Raw genomic sequence first — 19,482 nt, 5'->3', positions numbered from 1 at the left:
TAAGAACATGTACCTGTTGGTTTTGATATACTTTGGAATCTGTCAGCTTGAAAAACAAAGAAGGTAAGTCAGACAGCCTGGACTTGCTGGAGTTTATATGTGGACTCTCTTCTCTGGCAGCCCTAAAACCTCAACAAAGTTACTGAAACTCTGTCTTGAGTGTCTTCAATTCCTTCCTCATCTTTAAACAGTGCTTTCCTTGGAGGGGGGTAAGTTCACAAATTAAATGAGATAATACATGCAAAGTTCTTACAGCAGTATCTGACTGAAAGTTATTATTGTTACAATATTTTAAGGCTTAGGTTTTTAACTAATGCTTTTGTCTCCTAGAAAATACCTTAACCTAGCGGTTAAACCTAATGGTTCTCAAACCTGGCAAAAGCAAAACACCTGTTCATCACCTTGCTCTTTGTGAAACACCATAAAACTTTGATCAGTTCTCCGCGAGTGAGATCCCAGTGGAAAGAATGGGTCATCAAAAAAGGAGATACCTTTCTCTGAAGGGAGGAGAGAACTTCCACTTTGACCATGGCCTTGTGTAAATATGATCAGTCAGTGAACTCAGGGGGCTTCCATAGCCTTGGCAGCTCATGACAAGAGCCTAGGGTGATTACTGATGCCATAAACAAGAGTGTCAATTTGTTAAGTCAACAACAGGAGTCACTGTGCACTTACTCCTCATGTAGGATCTTTGTCCTTAGTGTGCTGTACATTGAGATTTAATGTTATAACTAGTACTCAAACAGTATTTTTCACTTTATGTTTCTGTGTGGGAGCAAACTGTTGAAATCTTTACTTAATGTATGCTAAACTGATCTTCTGTATATAAAGAGAATCGAAAATGAATCTTGATGTGAATGGAAGGGGAGAGGGAGTGGATAAGGGGAGGGTTGCAGGTTGGAGGGACGTTATTGGGGGGAAGCCATTGTAATCCATAAGCTGTACTTTCGAAATTTATATTCATTAAATGAAAGTTAAAAAAAAACAAAACTTTGATCAGTTGATACAAATGGATACATCTACAAAGTATATCAAAAGCTACAGCTCTTCTCTTGTTCTGGACACTCTACTTCTACTAGTAGGCATTAATTTGCTTTAGCAGCCCTGTCACAAGCCCTTGTTAGCTTTTATTGCGCTAGAAAAGCCTTTCTAATGCTGTGGTCATTCAGTTGACTTTTTGGACCCAAATTCTGTACTGCATCTTCTCTGTTCAGTTTCATTCGGTTTGCTTCCGTGCATAGCTCCAGCCTACTGAGCCATTGAACCCTGGCTCTGCTATCTCAGCTCTTAAGTCACTAACAGAACTGATAAGTACACCTTCTCTCCTTGGGTTGTTGATGAAACTGCCCAAGGGTATAGGGCCACGGGCAGTTTTGTCCCTGTGTTGGGAGAGGGACTTAATCATGCTCAACTACAGCCAGACACTGTCTCGTGAGACCACTTCAGAACCTGGACTCCCAAACTGTTGGCAAACCCTTTTCCTTTCCTTTCCTCTATCACAGAGTTTCTTTTCCTGATCCTGGAGGGTTCTCTGGGAGAGAGGGGGTGCAGGGCTCTCTGTGCACCCCAAGGTGTATAGCAGCATCAGTGGCGTCCACTGTTCAATGCCAGCAGAGGTGTCCCTCCCCCACCACACAACCAGAAATATCTACAGACACTGTCGTATGTCTCCTGGGGGGACAAAATTGCTCCCCCTTCAATTTAAAACCACTCCTCTAACTTCACAAATGGACTGATTGAAGAATCAAGTATTTATTAGAGAGCTCCTATTTATCTGGGATCTGACAGTTTCTGTGAACACTGAAGAGGGCTTGCTCTCTGGCTTCCAGATTCTACTACGAGAGCCATGATCTTGCCTACAAAATAGCTGGAAAAGATTCCCTTACTGAGTGGCCCTGGATGAGACCCAGACTGCAAGACCTGTAAGAATTCAGAGAAATGAGATCAGTGAGGACAGAGAAGATTGGAAATGAAATGGAGGAGTGTGGGAGGGTGTGTGGGGGGAGTGGCTTGGAGGAGAAAGTCTCATCAGGCAATACCCAGAGCCATGGTTTTGTTTGGCAAAAATGTGTATTTGATGACCAGAGTCAAGTGTCTGTAGGTGGGTAGGGCAGGTAACACTAACATGCAAGGCAAATGGCAAACTGGTTCTCTCTTTGAGAGCCATGGCTTAACATTCCCTTTGCTGGGCCTGCAGAGCCACTGAGTTAGTTGTTACTGCTCAGCAGGCTCTGGTGGGCGGGAGGAAGGGGACTTAAGTCTGTGACAACCGGTCTTTTTCTAGTCTGGAGCTTTCCGCTATGACCTGAACTCATGGTGAGGAAGCTGAGAAGAATAAAGGCATCATCTGATTGGGCCTTCTTGGGAGCTTGCCTCTTACCCTGCCAGGTAGCTCGCTCTCCCTCCCCTCCCCCTTCCCCTCCCCCTCCCCCTCCCCCTCCCCCTCTCCCTCTCCCTAAAACACTTAGGAGCATTCAGATGTGAGGGACGCATAGCTTTCCTGTGCTAGTTGCTTCTCTTTCATTCATTTATCCTGTTATCAGTGGATTCATGTAATTTTTTTAAGATTTACTTTTTATTTATTTGAAAGAGTTACAAAGAGAGGTAGAGTGAGAGCGAGAGAGAGGTCTTCCATCCGCTGGTTCACTCCTCAAATGACCACAGGAGCTAGAGCTGAGCTGATCCGAAGCCAGGAGCCAGGAGCCTCCTCTGGGACTCCCAAGGAGGTGGGTCATCTTTTACTGCTTTCCCAGGCCACAGCAGAGGGCTGGATCAGAAGCGGAGCAGCTGGGACTCCAACCGGCACCTTCATGGGATACAGGCGCTGCAGGCCGGGACTCTAACCTACTGTGCCACAATGCCAACCCCATTCATGTAATCTTAAAATGCTAAGTCTGATGGGATCTATACAGCTTTCTTTCTCCCCACCCCTAACATGAAGCAAGGAAGGGTCCGTCAGTAGGTGCATAGACAATAATAATACTAACAGACAAGTAGTATGATTGGAGTCCCAAGGTAGGAAGCAAGTGTTGTCTGACCCTCAGGAAAGTGCTCCCTCCACAGGGGGCAGGTGAGACTCTGTGATCAGAGACACTCGTCGCTGTGTCTCTCTCCATCACTCTGCACCCCCCTCCCGGCTGCCAGCCCTGGCCACTCTCGGGAATTAGATAATAAACAACAGTATAAAACGTTTTTTTATTTCAAAATGCAAAATGGTGGTCACTGTAATACAGTAACAACAACAACAATAATAATAGTATAAAAAGCATCTCTTTCCTCCCTCACGCACTCAGCTCCAAGCGACACAGTTTGGGACTTGCCATCACAAGGCAGTGCTGCACAGCAGCCAGACTCCACCCGAACTCCTCTCGGGGCATCCACGCGTGCCAGGTCAGTTCTAGGTGTCACCGGCTTCTTGGAAGTCAGTCCAGGCAGCGCCTGGCTCCGCTCTCGCCTCTGGCGACAGGCTCTCTGCACGTCTCTCTCTCCGGTTCCTTGCGGTGCCTACGAGGCGTGCAGGCGGTTGGAAAGGGCCCGGCCGCAGAGCGCGGCCGCCGGCTGCTTGCCCTTCTCCGGCAGCGCCCGTCGCTCGCGAGCGGCCCGCAGCTCGGCGGCCGCCGCCTCCTGGTCCCGCAGGCGGCCGGCCGCGGCGAAGGGGCTGCACACGGTCTCCACCAGGCCGATGACGGCGCCCACGAGCGCCAGCACGCCGCCCAGCACGTAAAGCTTCACCAGCTTGCTCCTGGGCCGCGCCGCCAGCATCTCCCGGGCCAGAGGCAGCAGCTCCTGGACGGCTTCCATGCTTGCGGGTGGTGGCGACCTGCGGGACAGCGGAGGGAAGGGGACCTAAGCCGCCGAGGGACGTCTCCAGCGGTGCGCGCAGCGCTCCCTGCCCCCCACCCCCAACCCCGCCCCGGGACCCAGCGCCGGGGCTGCGGCTCACCTCGGCTGCGGTCAGCGGTCAGCGTGTCCGTGGGTCCGGCCGGCCTCGCGTCCTGCTGCTCCTCCTCGGCAGACGCAGCTCTTCCAGATGGCCACTCTGCAGCCGGCACCTGGCAGCTTCCCCGGCCGCTTATATCTTTCGTCCGAGACCCGCCTCCCGGATCCCTGGCCGGGGCCACGCTGCGGGCGCCAGGGAAAGGAGGAGGGGGAGGAACAGAGGCAGGAGCGGGGGAGGGACCTGGCAGAGGTGACCACGAACTGCGCACGCCCCCTACGCGTGCTGGGGGGACTCGGACAGCGGCAGCCCCCACCCCCGGGGGGGGGTGTCCCGTGCATTTCTGGCACTGGCTGCACTTTGTGCAGTGGGTGGGCGCACGGCCTCCCATGTCCGGGAGGGCCTGAGAAGGACCCCTCTTGGGGCCATCTGTAGGCTTCTATGTAAAAGAGAAATCTTCCAGTTTTACTCACAAGGGTTGTCGCTTTCCCACGTGTGTGTTGGCGGATGGGAGAGGAGAAGGCCATGGAGGGATGGGGTAATGAGCAGAGCAGGTCTCCCGGCGTTGGAGACCGCGGCTGGGGCGAGGGGTACTCTGTTTTCATGACTGGGTTTGTTCAGAGGTGCATGCATTTTGGAATCACCTGTTAGGAAATTGTTCCTTGAGTGGGCCTTTGGGGGCTTTTATGTGCTGAGGGGTGTGTGTGTGTGTGAGAGAGAGAGAGAGAGAGAGGGTGCTGGTGGTGCAATCCTTGGCTCCCGAGTATCCCCACAGGTATTCTGTGTATCTGGCAACAGCTCTGAAGTCCAAATTGTCCCCAGGCCCACTGGAGAAGGGAGGTTGGGGGCTGTGCAAGGCAAATGTGCTGTTGGTGAGAGTTTGTCTGCTTGCCTAGAAGGGAATGATTTCCTGCTCCTCTATAATTCTTTGCCCCCTCCTGGGATCTGGGGGTGCAGCTTCACTGTGCCAGCTCAGGTCGATCATGGTAGCAGTTTAGGGGTGAAGGATATGAAGTGGGCAGTTGGGGGTAGAAGCCAGGGAGTGGAGAGTCTGCTCAGGTTAGTTTTGACTGGGACTGAACATCAGAGTGTGGGGCGCTCTAGTTCAGCCTTGGTTATCCATATACCCGAGTTAGCAAAGTAGGGCAACGAGGAGGGAACTGGGCCAAAGGGCTTTAAGCAAGGGAGAGGGCAGAGGGAGGATTGGGATAGACTGGCCAGAAAATTGCAAAGGTTGGTGATGCAATCTTGCAACAGTCTTAGCGTTCAGTGGGGCTGGTGGCAGGGCAGGGGAAAGGGCTCGTTCCGAGATCAGCTATTTTAGTCCTTGGAAACATTCAGGGTCGTTTTTCTCTGGGGTCTGAGGCAATCTCCCAGACAAGTCAGTTAAAAGTGGCAGCAGTAATAAAGCCACCCTTTGACTCGGCTGCTATTTGTTCAGGTTAAGGATTGGTGTGGGATTGCTCGAGGTTACCTAAATTGCTTAGTTAAAATTTTATATTCTGGTGGACACAAACAGTCAGGGTGACCAGGGTCCAAACAGAGGATGATGTCCCCTGCTTATCATTCTTTTAACCAGAGTAGGCAGGAAAATTCTTAAACAAGAGCCCAAGCCAAGTTTTAGTATCGGTCTTGGCATTTTCTTTGAATCTTCCTTGTGGGTTTGGATGGATGTCTAGTAACTGATTGTGAGCTTTCCCCGTATCTGTATTTCAAACTCCGGCAACTTCTGGAAGAGCATGTGACAGTGTGCTTGGTCTGAGACCTTTCACTGGGTTTCTGCTCTCCAGATGAGTCAGCCCAGCTTTGGGCCGAAAACTCCAAAATTGACAAGCCAGGAAGTAGTTCCTGTGTGTCTGTAACTCAAAGATGCAAACCACACATGGTCCCGGGTCAGCAGGCTGTACTTTTTATGGGGTTCCCCTTTCCTGTGATTTGCTCTGTTGGAGCACGTCACCAGCTCAGATCAGTTCCCCTCTTTTCCTCTTTGATAATCTGACTTTGAACCCCAGGCCTCCACAACTTAGTCGCAAAGGCTGGGGGGAGGGGGAAGCAAGTGCCAGAGACCGAGGACCCTGGTGGATTTGGTGTCCCTGCTTTGGGTGATACTTGGGGCTGAGCAGCAGATGTATGAAGCTAAGGAATGCAGCGTCAGTTCGTGCCATTCATGCCTAGGAGTTTCTGAGCACAGCTCCTCTGCTCCTCTGCATGGGTGGAGGAAGAACCCAGCTCTTAACTTACCTAGGGTAGGGGTGGCTAGGTAGGGTTTAGAAACTAAACTCGTATTTTAACTGGTCTGATGTCACTTTCTTTTTTTTTTTTTTTTTTTGACAGGCAGAGTGGACAGTGAGAGAGAGAGAAAGGTCTTCCTTTTGCCATTAGTTCACCCTCCAGTGGCCACCGCGGCCGGCGCGCTGCAGCCGGCGCAGCGCGCTGATCTGATGGCAGGAGCCAGGTGCTTCTCCTGGTCTCCCATGGGGTGCAGGGCCCAAGCACTTGGGCCATCCTCCACTGCACTCCCTGGCCACAGCAGAGAGCTGGCCTGGAAGAGGGGCAACCGGGACAGAATCCGGCGCCCCGACTGGGACTAGAACCCGGTGTGCCGGCGCCGCAAGGCGGAGGATTAGCCTAGTGAGCCGCGGTGCCGGCCCCTGATGTCACTTTCAGAGAAGTGAAGCGCTGTGTTGCGTCATACCAGTCAGGCACAGGTCACAGCTGTGAAGATCACACCAAGCCACAGAGTGACTTCAGGGTTGAGGAGTTTTTTGAGATGCAGGAGTCCCAGCGCCCAAACTGAGTTGCATTCTGGGTGAAGTGGAACAGTTAGTCACCCTACCCTCCTGTCTACCCCGACATTTATTTAACTCTTGCCATTTCTATAAAAAGGGAAGTGTCAGCTTGAGGTTTACTTTGCTTTCCAAATCTCATTCTCCCAAACAGTAAAACATCCTGAGCCCTCTGTGTGGGGAAGAATCACAAAGGTGAACATGAGGTCAAGGGGGTAAGGGCTGAGGAGGGACAGAGCTGTCCCCACAACTGGGCCTTGGGGAGCTGAAGGAACAGGAGACGGAATTCCAGCTTCTCTGTGTTCTTCAACAGAGTCCCCTTCTCCATGTCCCCAGCAGACACCCCCATTTTATTTGTTTTGCAGACCTGAAATCTTGTGGCAGTCCCTCAGAGAGGCCTTGCCCGCCCATCCCAGCCCACCACTCTGCCCTGGCGCGCTGTTTTATTTTCATGTGTAGCTCTTGTTACCTGCTTTGTGGTGACAGACTTACAGGTTTGGTCTTCTCTTGTCCTCCACACTCATTGCAGGATAAACTTCATGAGGGCTGCAGCTTCGCTTTGCTCCTCACTCTGTACTCAATGCCCAGGAAGTTCTTGACACACAAAGGTCCCTAACAGGAAGTATGGGAGTAATAACCCTCTTCCCTGTTGGACTGTGGAGCCCAGCAGGGGAGAGACCACACTCACTATGTTAGCCTGTGGTCAGATTTTAGTGAGTGCTCAGAAGAGCTTTCCAGTTTTCTGGGGAACACTTTATGGCTTTGAACTCACTGTCTTCTAATCCATCTCAATCGCTACCACCAAACAAATCTTTCTCAAATTTCATTTTTTATTGTTAACACCCTGCTTAAAGCCCCAGGTGATTTCTCGCTGGCCACATGAGGAAGTCCTGGATTCTGCATGTTGAATTTGCTGCATGTTCAATCCAGGCATTGTGTGCTCCAATCTTCCCGGCTCATCTATTTTTTCCCCATTCTTCTCCCACAAGAACCCTTTGTTCCACAGAGGAGTTTCTTCTCAGACCATGAAATAATTCATTCAATGATTACTTGCCTTAACTTTGCTCATTCTCTTCTTCCTACCTGAAATTCTGTCTTCTTTCTACTCTTGTCTTCCTTTCTTCCTTGAGGCCAAGTTCAAGTTCATTTGCTCCAAGAAATCACCTATGCCAGCACACCCAGATCTCTTCTTTCTGTGAATTCCAGCAGCTCTTGTGGCTCATAGTGCAGAGCTTGGCAGCAGACTGTGTATGTACAGTAGGTGCACAGTACAGCTCTCTCATTGTTCCTCTGGACTTGCCTCATCTCTGTGGAGGACCAAATCTTTTCCTCTTTCTGTTAACATATAACAGAGGCCCAATCAAAGTAAGTCACATTGACCTAAATATCAGTCCTGGGATTATGTAATGGCCAGTTAAGACTCTCTGGGGCGATTATTTTAGGCACAGTGGATTGTTCTTGGCTCAGAGCCTTCAAGTTGAAATTGCCCAAGACTTGGCTATGTGGCCTAGTTCCTTTAGCTCTGGCCTCCTCACCTTTCACTCCTAACTTAGTGTCTGATATCACAGCCACAGCACCCATCCAACCTGCTCTGGGCCAAGTCAACCCTGAAGAATAGGCCCTTCCTAGCCTGGGCACACCTCACTTTTCCTTTGCCTCCCACCTATAAATGTCAGCATTTCTCAGGATGTGGTCCTCGAGCTTCACTTCGTGGTCTTTATGCTCTCTTTAGGTACTCTGGTTTCTCCCAGGGCTTGCATTGCTGTCTCTTCGCAGGGGCCAGATGCATCTCCGCTGTAGACCTGCAGCTCCACCTGCCTCGTCTATCTCTTGACATGGATGTCTTGCGGGTATGAAACGTACCACGTCTAATGCCAAATTCAGTATTTCTACCCCGTAAGCGAGTACCATGAGCTTTCTCAGTCCAAGTTTCACCGTCCACTTAGTAGCGCAGGTCTGCAGCCTGGGAGCCATTCTTACTCCTCTCTTTCTGTCACCTCTCATATGTAACAGTCACCAAGACTTGTCGTTCTACCCCCTTAAATATCTATTGAGTTGTGTCTACTCTCTGTCCCCTCTGCCACCCTCCTAGGTCCAAGCCCCCATCATGTCCGCTGGACTGTTGGTGTGGTCTCACAGCTGGTCTCTCTGCCTCAGGTCTCTGCCTCATCTCTTTCGGCTCCTTTCCTCAGAGGAAGCCCCAGATTCTTAGCATGACTTACAAGGCCATGCTATTATACTTGTTTGTATTCCTGGCTTCATTATGTAACTCTTAAGCTTCACCTTCTGGGTGCCGGCCACACAGTTCTGTTCCTCTGCTGCTTCGGATCCTGCCCCTACGGCGTTCTCTCCTTTTGGAGCACTTTCCTCTTCTCCCCTCACTATTCCTCTTCCTTCAAGAGCCACTGACCTCTCTGTTCTGCAGGAAGACCTTCCCTCCCACCTGCATGCGGCTGACTCGCTGCGGGTTGTCACAGCCCCCTCACCTTCCCTTTCATTATACCGTTGTGTCTCCATGGTGAGACTGTGTGCTCTGTGAGGGCAGCTCTGCTCCTACCTTGTTGCGGATGGTGTCCTCAGAGCTCGTACAATGCAGAGTTCATGCCGGTGCTTCATATACAGACATCAACTTACCTTAGATTGACCAGGCTGTCTACAGGCAATGACAAGCCTTGATGAATTTTAGGCTACAAAAGGCTACCAGATTGCCACTGTGGCGGAGTGGAGGATGGATAGAGTAGGGCCACACTAGAGGGACGTTGTTACAGTAATCCGGGCAGGGACTGGGCTCAGACGGAGGTTTGTGAAAGAGGCAGACAGATTTGAGTGATGTCACAGGAGAAACTGACAGACTTTTGCTTGCAGCGGGAAGGAAGTCTGGGGTGACTCCCAGGTGGGGAGATGGAAAGAAGAGCACTTTAGGTGAGGAAAAGAATGAGTTCTCTCCTGGATGTGCTGAGTTTGGGCTTTACGGGACACACAGGCAAGGAAGGCCATCAGACAGGTTGTATGTCAGTCAGGATCATGGTAGCCAGGTGGGACTTGGAGGGCCTCAGGGAACTGCCTGGGATTGGAGAGTGGGGGAAATTGCCCAATGAGGAGGTGGAAATGAAAGGTAAACTGTGGAAATGTGGGGACTGGGGAGACACCCATGTTTGCCTGAAGCTGGTCGTGAAGCAGATAGGCAGGTCTGATTTGCTAACTCAGCTTCCTGAGTGATTCAGTTGGTGGTCTCTACCTCACATCCAGCGTGCAAAAAGGTAAGGTTCCTTCCTTCCTTCCTTCCTTCCTTCCTTCCTTCCTTCCTTCCTTCCTTCCGTCTTCTTTCTACTCTTGTCTTCCTTTCTTCCTTGAGGCCAAGTTCAAGTTCATTTCCTCCAAGAAATCACCTATGCCAGCACACCCAAGATCTCTTCTTTCTGTGAATTCCACCAGCTCCTTCTTCCCTCCCTCCCACCCTTCCTTCCTTCCTTCCTTCCTTCCTTCCTTCCTTCCTTCCCTCTTTCTTTTTTTTGTAAACTATTTTACTTACCTCTTTAAAAGGGCTCTTTGCATTGTGGTAAGCAGGAGTCTCAGAAGGCCCCTAAGATCCCTGCCCCCTGTTGTTCAAGCCCAGTTAATCCCTGAGATTTGTGATGCTGATGGGATAATCACTCCCATGATGGGTTATGTCATGTGGCCCAGCTGGATCTAATAATTAACCAGATGGACCCAAAGAAGAGATTCAACTGTTCAGGGGATTCCAAGTGAGGGAGAGTTTCCCTTGCTGACCCTGAAGATGGAGGGGACATGGTGGCAAGGAATGCGGGAGGGCCCTGGAAGCTGAGTGTGGTCCCTGGCTAACAGCCAACAAGAAAATTACAACCACAGGGCGCTGGGTTATTCCACAGCTAGAAGAGCTTGAAGGAAAACCCTGAGCTCCAGACGAGAATGCAGCCTACTTGACACGTTGATGTTAACCGTGCGAGATCCTGAGCTGCTGCGCCCAGACTTCTGCAGTGCAGACTGTGACCTAAGACATAGATGTGGTGTTAGGCTGTGAACTTGGTGGTAATTCGCTAGGGAGCGATAGGAAGTGAATGCAAGCAGCATGCTTGGCGCTCCTGCTGTGATGACTGGAGAGGACCAATTCAAAGTCTGAAGGAGACCAGGGCGAACTCAGCAGGGTGGGGAACACTGGTTAGACGCAGTGGTCCCTCATCATACGCACTTCCTTGCAGATACCCAGGTACTCCCTTGCCCTCCTCTGTTGTGTTATATTCACCTGCAAGCACTTAAACATGGTTGGAGTCAGCTCTCTGCTCTCTATGAACCTCCACTCAAGCACTTAATCCACCCAGCCAGGCTGCTTGTTTATTTTCTGTGAACTTTAGACCACAAATCTCAAAGGAATATTTAGCCATAACTTACTATGTTTCCCAAGTTGGTTACTTTTATTACTCTCTAAAAATATTTTTTCATACTTTCTCCTCTCTTCTCCATTTCTTCCCTCTTACATCATGCATGGGTAAAGCAGAAGGAATCAGACTAGAGCTGCTGATTCTTCCAGCCACCAAATCTGTCTTTCTCGACACCTGTCTGCTCTACCTTCTCTCACATCGACATGGAAGAAGTACCCCAGAGTCTTTCTGTACAAAGCTGCCCTGCCATCTCATGCTGGCTCATTTATTTCAAGTTTTGATAGTCTGTGACTAAGTCAGGCTGCTTTTGGCTGCAAGTAAGATAATCTACTTCTAATGGTTGAAGTGCTGAGAAAAATACATTATTTCACAAGACATGGGTTCCAGAATTTGTGAATTCAGGCACTTAAGAATTTAGGCCTTCCCATCCCTCTAGTATGATCTCTCCAGCAGTCTAGTTTGTATTATGGTCCCAAGAGAGCTGCCACAGTCTCGGGTACCACAGTCTGCACAGCAACATCCGATGAAAGAGGAGAGGCTGTTACTTCTCTCTCTCTCTCTCTCTCTCTCTTTTTAAGCAAATAAACTTTTCCTAGAATCCCTGCCCAAGATTTTTCTTTATTGGCCAGAGCAGGGTCACATGTTCATCCCTAAGACTATTTATGGAGGAAGGGAGTAGCGTCCTGAGCTTAGATCACTAGTTCTCAAATGGTCTCCCTAGGACTAGCAGCAGCAACAGCACCTAGAAACTCAGGATAAATGTAGATTTTTTTTAGCCTACTCTAAACCTACTGGTTTAAGGCAATCTGGATAGAACAGCCAGCTGGCTGTTTAAAACGTCTTTTAGGTAATTCTGATGGATGCTAGCATTTGAGAACCACTAGTGCTGTGGTATGAGTGTTTCTGTCCCACTAAAATTCCCAGGTTGAAGTCTGATCTCCGATGTAATGGTATTAATAGGTCTGACTTTTGGAAGGTGACTGGGTCAAGAGGGTGGAGCCCTGATGAATGGTATTGGTGCCCTGATTAAAGAGCCCAGGGGAAGCTCATTTATCCTTTGTACCATGTGTAGAAGGCACCTTCTATGAAAGAGAGGGCAGACCAAATGCCGAATCTGCTGGTGCCCTGACCTTGGACTTCCCAGCCTCTAGCACTGTGAGAAGGGTTTTTCTGTTGATTATAATAAAGTTGCCTAATTTATTTTGTTACAGCGGCTGAAACATGCCATGACAACTGGCATGAGCTGATTAAGATTTGCCTCTGAGCTGGGGGTAGGAAAAAAACCTAGAGGTGTTGAGCACTGAGGGGCTCTTAGCAAGGAGGAGGGTATTTTGATCTGCTGGGGCTGCCTTCACAGTACTGTGGGCTGGGTGACTTAAAAAGCAGAAATCTATTTTCTCATAACTGTAAGAGGCTAGAAGATCAAGGTGTTGGCCAATTTGCTGTTTGGTGAGGGCCTTCTTGCTGGCTTACAGATGGCCACCTTCTCACCATATCCTCGCATGGTGGTGGCTGGTGGCTGAGGGGCTTGGGGGGAGGGAAGGGCGTTCTCTAGTGTGCCTTCTTATAAAGACACTCATTATATCAGATCAAAGCCCCACCCCTATCACCCAATTCAACCTTAATTACTTTCTTAGAGACCGTGATAGAGTCTATAACACTGTGTGTGGATTTCAAGTAGGGAGCCAACTTTTGGCTCCATGTTCCAACTTCCATGCATCAACATTTTCTCCTTCCTTATTACAGTATCCCACCAGCATCCAAGTCTAATAGGAGTGTGTTAAAAACCTTAGTCTTTGGGGCCCACGCTGTGGGGTGGTGGGTAAAGCCGCCGCCTGCGGTGCCAGCATCCCATATAAGCGCTGTTTCGAGTCCCAGCTGCTCCACTTCTGATCCAGATCTCTGCTATGGTCTGGGAAAGCAGTAGAAGATGAACCAAGCCCTTGGGCCCCTGCACCCTCATGGGAGACCCAGAGGAAGCACTTGGCTCCTGCCTTTGGATTGGCACAGCTTCGGTCATTGTGGCTATCTGGGGAGTGAACCAGTGGATAGAAGACCTCTCTCTCTCTCTCTCTCTCTCTCTCTCTCTCTCACTGCCTCTGCCTCTCTGTAATTCTGCCTTTCAAATAAATAAATAAATATTTTAAAAAAAATGTAGTCTTTGATACTACCCAGCTGTTGCTGGAGGTCTTTGCTCCTCTTCTACAAATATTATACCCATTTTTTTTAAACCAGCCTATCACTGTTGTACCAACTGCAGACTGGCTTCCATTTCTACCACTCTACTGAAATAGAATGAGGCTTTATTAACGGTTTAGCGTTCTGCAGCTATGACCATTTCTTTCTTCCTGAAGCATATCTTCCTCTTTGTTTTAGGGACACCACACTCTCCTGGTCTTCATCGTACTCCATTAATTTCCTAGGTCTCCTCCGTCAATCAGTTGGTCTCAGCTTTGGCTGCACATCAGAATCTCATAGGGAGATTTAAAAATTCCTGAAGCCTAGGTTGGACCCCAGTTCAATTAAATCAGAAATCTTTCAGAGCGGGTCCCAGGCATCAGTAATTTTTCAAGCTCTGCAGGTGATTCTTATGTGCAGCCAATACTGGGAGTCACTACCCTTAATGTGGGAGCAACCTGGGGTCCTCCTATGATCTATTCCATTTATATCAGTTCTCTGGATCTGTGGTTCTAATCTCACCACCATCTGAGAATTATCCTAGGAGCTTTAAATACCTACCAGTAGCTGGGAGTTCCCAATGAATTTTCTGTCTCTCTCTCACACTCTCTGTAATTCTGCCTTCCAAATACATAAATAAATATTTTTTTAAAAAGGGAGTTAGAGATTAATGTTCATGATATCATATTCGTCGAGTATTTTTTGTGGTACAGTTTCCCATGTCCCAAGAATCCATGTTAGTTGTTATGGATTGAGTAGGATTTATCTCCTCAAAACTCATGCAAGGGCCAGCGCCGCGGCTCACTAGGCTAATCCTCCGCCTAGCGGCGCCGGCACACCGGGTTCTAGTCCCGGGGCGCCGGGTTCTGTCCCGGTTGCCCCTCTTTCAGGCCAGCTCTCTGCTGTGGCCAGGGAGTGCAGTGGAGGATGGCCCAGGTGCTTGGGCCCTGCACCCCATGGGAGACCAGGAAAAGCACCTGGCTCCTGGCTCCTGCCATCGGATCAGCACGGTGCGCTGGCCGCAGCGCGCCAGCCGCGGCGGCCATTGGAGGGTGAACCAACGGCAAAGGAAGACCTTTCTCTCTGTCTCTCTCTCTCACTGTCCACTCTGCCTGTCAAAAAAAAAAAAAAAAAAAAACAAAAAAAACAACAACAACAACAACAACAAAAAACTCATGCAAGATGTTTAAACTCTGGTGGATGGATTAAGGGTGGAGACTCGATTAGGCCGGCGCCGCGGCTCACTAGGCTAATCCTCCGCCTAGCGGCGCCGGCACAGCGGGTTCTAGTCCCAGTCGGGGTGCCAGATTCTGTCCCGGTTGCCCCTCTTCCAGGCCAGCTCTCTGCTGTGGCCCGGGAGTGCAATGGAGGAGGGCCCAAGCACTTGCGGGTGCAGGGCCCAAGCACCCGCATGGGAGACCAGGAGAAGCACCTGGCTCCTGGCTTTGGATCAGCGCGATGTGCTGGCCGCGGTGGCCATTGGAGGGTGAACCAATGGCAAAAAAGGAAGACCTTTCTCTCTGTCTCTCTCACTGTCCACTCTGCCTGTCAAAAAAAAAAAAAAAAAAAAAAAGAAAAAAGAGAGAGACTCGATCAAATCATGGCATCTGAGAGGTGGGTCTGCTGAGAGGTCTTTAGGTCACTTGGGGTGTGCCCATGGAAAGTGATTCCTGTGATAGGATTGATTATTTGAGTTTAAGTTCTGCCTAGCTGTTCTCTCACCATGTGATCACTCTTCTGCACCTGCCATGACCAGTCTCCATCAGACACTGGGCTGTGGGGTTGTCCGATTCTCACTTGTGACCTCCAGACTGGAGGCTGAAGCAAATCTTTCCTTTCTCAAAAGGCTCCTCTTGGGCATTTCACTCAAAGTAACACAAAGCAGACTAACATACCAGTTAATCAATTTTTTTTATTGAACACCTACTATGTGTAAACATTGGGCTATGCACTCAAGGGGGATCCCTGACCTTAATCAAAGTTGAGTAATAGGGGCCAGCACTGTGGTGTAGTAGGCTAAGACCTCAGGCAGGTGCCAGGATCCCATATGGGTGCTGGTTCGTGACCTGGCTGCTCCTCTTCTGATCCAGCTCTCTGCCTGTGGCCTGGGAAAGCAGTAGAAGATGGCCTCAGTGCTTGGGCCCCTGCACCCACATGGGAGACCTGGAAGAAGCTCCTGCTTCCTGGCTTTAGATCAGCCTAGTTCCAGCCATTGTGGCCATTTGGAGAGTGAACCAGAGGATGGAAAACCCCTCTCTCTGTCTCTCCCTCTCTCTGTAACTCTTCCTCTCAAATAAATAAATAAAATCTTATTTTAAAAACTTGAATAACATAAGTGTGTACATTTGCAAAGCAAATTTGCAAAGCAGAATGGAACTGATTGCTAGTTGAATTGTGTAGGTAAGACCTGCTGCCAGAGTTTGGAATTTACAGAGATTATCAGAGAAGCCACTACTGGTCCAGGAATCTGATTTGAATCTTGGATTTAGGATTTTACCAAGTGCACAGGAAGTAGAGAAGGCAGTGTAGACAGAATTGGATGAATCCAGCCTAAGTGTGGTCAAGGGAGCAGATGGCTGGATCCCAGCATGTAAGTGTGAGTTAGGGCTTGGAGTAAAACTTTCTGAGCTGGGCCTTGAGAACTTTGGCCTATAACCTGGAGATGATGAAGAGTGTGCAGGACAAAGTCCACACCAAATCCAGCTTGCAGCAAGTGGAGCACAGCCAAAATCAACAAGCCAAAATGCAGCAGGGAAAAGTGCAAAGCCATGCACACGTGTGTGTGTGTGTGTGAGCTCACACATGCTCTGAGAGAGGGCCCAAGTGCTAGAAGGCTTTGCTGGGGTGAGTCACCCTTCGCCCAGGAGCTTGCAAGCTCTCTCCCATGGGCCAGTTTTATTCCCATGTGCTGTTTCCATCCAGGTTTTTCTTGCATTATGAGCCAACGTAACTTTCGCAGGTCACTGAGTGTCTTCGTGCAGAGTTTACTGAACCACCTGAGGAGCTACTTTCAAAAGCTGTCTGGGAGAACAAGTACTGATACACAGAGTGATCAATAACGCGTATAGATATATATAATCAGAGTCTTCGATTGCTCCAGTTTTCCTGGGACTGAGGGCTTCCTGGGATGTGGAGCTTTCAGAGCTGAAACGAGGAAAGATTTGGGCAAACCGGACACACCAGAATCTTCTTTTTGAAGATTTGTTTCTTCCCAGGTGGCCTGTCTGTCTCAGGTATCTACCCTCTGGCTATAATTTGCAGAAGTTTCGCTGTCTTTATTTTTAAGATTTTCCTGCTGGGGTGCAGGAGGCAATGTTGTGATCTAGGTTTTACCAATCTAGAGCTCTCGTCACAGCCACTTTTCTACCAGTTTCCTTGAGGTGTCGTCATCTACAAGTTACCCCAGATGGTATTTTCTTTTTTGAGAAAATAGACTGCCTCCATCTGGGGAGGCTAAATGTTGTAATGAACAGAGACTTTGGAAACTCAAGACGCACTGTTGCATGCTGCTCTCACCATATGCTAGCTGTGGTAGACGTGGCTGTGTTCCCCAGCCTCCACTTGGTTTCCTCTCTGGGCACTTTGATGACTCGGGAGCTCTGTGAGTAGTTCCGGCCAACGCGTTGTCAGCCAGATTGTGCCATTTCAGAGCTGCCGATGAAGAGAGAACTCCTCCGTGTTCCCTCAGACCTTGCTGCCGTGACTCTAGGGGCCATGTGCCCATGGACACAGCTGCCAGAGGACAGGGGTCCCTGTGTGAGAGTGTGCAGCAGAGGACTCCTCCCCACTGTCGTCTTGCATGTTACATTGTGCGAACCACCCATAAACTTTCGTCGCGTTTCACTGCTGGTTAATTTGTTATTCCAATTATTATGGCCTAGAACACCAGCTCTGTGACTTTGGACAAGCCACTTACCAACACTGCTGAAGTTGTGCAAAGGGGTTAATAAGACTGCTTTTGGAGAGCCTTTGTGAAGGTTGGCAGTGGTGCTTAAAAGAGATACTATGAATATATAACTTTTGAGTGGAGCCCATGGCATAGCAGGAGGTTGGAACAATATTTCGTTGCCTTCTGTTTTCTCAGGAAGCTATATGGCTATTTCTTTGTCCAGGAGCACTTACACAAAGGAACAAGTACAACCCACAGCTCCCAAGGAGCACACTGCGGTCTCCAGACCTGGAGGAATAGGCCTACTTTTGCATTGTGGGCTGAACCCCTCCTGGCCTTTTACCTGGACTGGCCTTGGACAAAGGGGGTGTAGGACCTAGGGTGGGGGTGTGCTGACATCTGGAAACCAGGGCCCCTGGGTTCACCTCTAAGCATCCTTATTTAAGGATGATTATGGGGGGCCTTTGGGAGGAAGATGACCGGATTACAAAAAGTCAGGAAGTCAAGGGATTGGGATTAAAAAAAACCCTACTAATGTGCAGTTGACAGATTTAGGAAATAAAAAGATAATATGCCTTGTAATTGAATTTCAGATAAACAATAAATAGTATTTTTATAAAATTAATCTGCATGCAGTATCTGGGGCCTACTTACACTAACAAAGTTTTCCCCGTTTATCTGCGATTCAAGTTAAACCCGAATTTCTGGATTTTATCTGGCAAAATCCCAACTACAGGGAACTAGACTTACTGTTGGAGACCATTCACATACACAAGGTGGAGGTGTAGGATCACCGTTGGGAACCTCTGTGGGTGCTCACGCATGAGCCACGTGAGCCCATGGATGCACACAGTGCTGGATGAGTACTGTGAAAGATCACATCAGGTGGCCTTACAGTGGGAGGCTCGCCTGGGAGAGGGCAGTCATTTCAGTACAGGCACGTGAGAACCGACTTTCTTTATTGGTTTTCCCTGATACCTACAAGCAGTTACCTTGGAGGAAGATAACAATCCTGATAGTCACCGGTAGTGTTCTCAGCCCACCCTCCCTCCTGTGTTTCCTTCTGCCCTCCCACATCTATCTGAGAATCTGGGCTGAGTGCTCTCTTGATAGAACAAATTATCAGCACCCAGAAGTACACTGTTTAAGAAGAGGAAGCTGTATCTTACCACATCTATCATGATTTAGAAAACCTGCAGAGGAAACGCTCAGGCGAGCTGTGGGTTCAACGGAAGAGGGTCCAGGGTAACGCTGCCAGCAGAGAGGGAGAATGAGTCAGAGGTACCTTGCAGCAGGCAAATAACACCTCCTCACCCTGAATCTTTTTTGAAAAGACTTTATTTTTTTGAGAAGTAGAATTACAAACAGAAGGGTCTTTCATCTGCTGATTCACTCCCCAAGGGGCTGCAATTGCCAGAGCTGGGCTGATCCAAAGCCAGGAGCCAGGAGCTTCCTCTTGGGTCTTCCATGTGAGTCCGGGGGCCCAAGCACTTGGACCATCTTCTACTGCTTTCCCAGGCCATAGCAGAGAGCTGGATCAGAAGAGGAGCAGCCGGGACACAAACCGGTGCCCATATGGGATGCTGGTGCTGTAGGCAGAGGCTTAGTCCACTATGCCCCAGAGCTGACCCCACCCTGAGTCTTTTTAGTGTTCCTGATTATTTTGGTGAACTAGTCTCATCATGGCAGATGCAAACATGGAGAAATAGAGAGAGAGGGGAAGTGTTAACCTGCAGGATATTTTCTCCCTGAAGACTTTTTTTTTCTTTTGAGTTACATTGATTTTATGCAGATCTGTCTTCTTTTTCCCTCCCAGTTAATAGTACCTCAGTAAACATTTCCAAAGCTGTTAAAATCTGTTCACAGATATTTTAGATCAGAAGGAAGGGCCAGTTCTGAATTCTGTTTTCAGGGGGAAAGGGTGAGATTGAGAAAGGTCTCATCATCCTCGTCAGGTGGGAAACTGGCCAGACTGATCTGCGAATGCAGAGGCTCCAGGAAGAGAAGTACCTCCTTCCTCCACTGCCCTCAGAGTCGCCAGCAGTGGTTCTTTGTTCAGTTGCGAGCCTGCTGTGTGGATAACCTGTGACTACAGGTGTAGGACTTACTCTGTTGTCCCAACTCTCGAAGGCCATAAAGCAGTGTCTGGGCTGCTTGCACTTGCTCCTCTGCCCTCTCTGTTTGTAAACTCTTCCTCCCCAGCCCCCAGCCCCCAGCACCCTTTGCCCTTCCCTGACCAGGGGTTGCAGAAGCACTGCCCTGCCTGCAGGGAACTTAGCTCAGCTGAGCCCC

General features: G+C 49.3%; 1 protein-coding gene and 1 long non-coding RNA gene across 2 annotated transcripts; both read right to left on the bottom strand.

Annotated features, from left to right (window-relative positions):
* Positions 1-3,176: 3,176 nt before the first annotated feature.
* On the bottom strand, positions 3,177-4,050 carry G0S2 (G0/G1 switch 2). The gene is made up of 2 exons (XM_002717541.6): positions 3,944-4,050; positions 3,177-3,820 (listed from the first exon to the last, which is right to left on the bottom strand). The coding sequence occupies exon 2, from the start codon at positions 3,799-3,801 to the stop codon at positions 3,505-3,507; it is 297 nt and encodes a 98-aa protein (XP_002717587.1). The 5' UTR covers positions 3,802-3,820; positions 3,944-4,050; the 3' UTR covers positions 3,177-3,504.
* A 2,193-nt stretch (positions 4,051-6,243) lies between these two features.
* Positions 6,244-8,085, bottom strand: LOC149122522 (uncharacterized). The gene is made up of 2 exons (XR_016219598.1): positions 7,807-8,085; positions 6,244-7,335 (listed from the first exon to the last, which is right to left on the bottom strand). It is a non-coding gene; the product is annotated as an uncharacterized LOC149122522 (long non-coding RNA).
* Positions 8,086-19,482: the final 11,397 nt, after the last annotated feature.

The sequence above is a fragment of the Oryctolagus cuniculus genome, chromosome 13 (genome assembly GCF_051225735.1).
Source record: "Oryctolagus cuniculus isolate XC-2025 breed Fujian yellow rabbit chromosome 13, ASM5122573v1, whole genome shotgun sequence".
In the NCBI taxonomy this organism is placed as follows: Eukaryota; Metazoa; Chordata; class Mammalia; order Lagomorpha; family Leporidae; genus Oryctolagus; species Oryctolagus cuniculus.
This window is presented reverse-complemented; position numbering and strand designations above follow the sequence as displayed.